Consider the following 928-nt stretch of genomic DNA (forward strand, 5'->3'; position numbering starts at 1 on the left):
ACTCAATATCTCACGGACAAATCTTTTTATAGTTTATTGAAAATACTTCACTAAAAATATGATTTTTTTGTATGTGAAAAACTTATAATGTTTACTGAAAGTCTGCCAAATTTTATGACTATATACATACCATATTAAAAGGTAGTAGTATTAAAACTATAATGAATTTAAACAAGTACAAACAGGTCATATGGTTGGTCAAATCGACTGAGCCCACATTAGCCCTTAACCAAACTCATATGTAATAAACGTTTTTATTCCATAATTTTCTCAGACTTCTAAGCTAGGAACATTTGACAAACAGAATTATCTTACCTCCAGCTGATGCTGCTCTGTTGTTTTCTTCAAAATTGGATTTTATTTGCTCTGTCTGTCCCTATACAAAATTTTAATAAACTTGATTTACTCTGCATGTGGTTTTGAAAATACTTCAAGATTCTCTATTGATGAAAGTAACAAAAACTATCAGAAAATTGTTCATACCCGAATGAAAACTACACAGCTAAATAAACTGTAAAAGCAACAATTACTGGTATGTAGACAATACAAATGTTAAAGTACTGGTGTATCTTGTAAAAATAAACATGTTCACCAGATAGGCTAATGCATTTTTATTTCTTTAAGTACTTTCATTTCATTTTGTTTAGAACACACAAAAATACTTTTTTGGCCCCTTCTGTATTACTTGTTTGGTTTTGTTCTAGATGCACTAGTTTAACATTATCTCCACCCAAAACTAAGTAATGAAAAAATTATTCAACCAAAGTTACGCAGTGTTCCCAGCCAAATAAACAAATTATTCAACCAAAGCTCTGCAGTGTTACCAAACCAAGATAATAAATTATTCAACCAAAGCTCTGCAGTGTTACCAAACCAAGATAATAAATTATTCAACCAAAGTTCTGTAGTGTTACAAAGCGAACAGGAA

At 30.3% G+C, this 928-nt stretch overlaps 1 protein-coding gene across 1 annotated transcript in view; it reads right to left on the bottom strand.

Moving 5' to 3' along the window:
• Nucleotides 1–315: 315 nt before the first annotated feature.
• Nucleotides 316–928, bottom strand: part of LOC106475515 (phosphatidylinositol 4-phosphate 5-kinase type-1 gamma-like) — a gene marked incomplete at its 3' end in the record, with an annotated part of 19,945 nt that continues 19,332 nt past the window's right edge. Inside the window, exon 13 of the mRNA XM_022379595.1 lies at nt 316–376. Within this exon, the coding sequence (XP_022235303.1) occupies nt 316–376 (61 nt within the window). The remainder of the gene's footprint in view (nt 377–928) is intronic.

The sequence above is a fragment of the Limulus polyphemus genome, unplaced genomic scaffold, assembly GCF_000517525.1.
Source record: "Limulus polyphemus unplaced genomic scaffold, Limulus_polyphemus-2.1.2 Scaffold8698, whole genome shotgun sequence".
In the NCBI taxonomy this organism is placed as follows: Eukaryota; Metazoa; Arthropoda; class Merostomata; order Xiphosura; family Limulidae; genus Limulus; species Limulus polyphemus.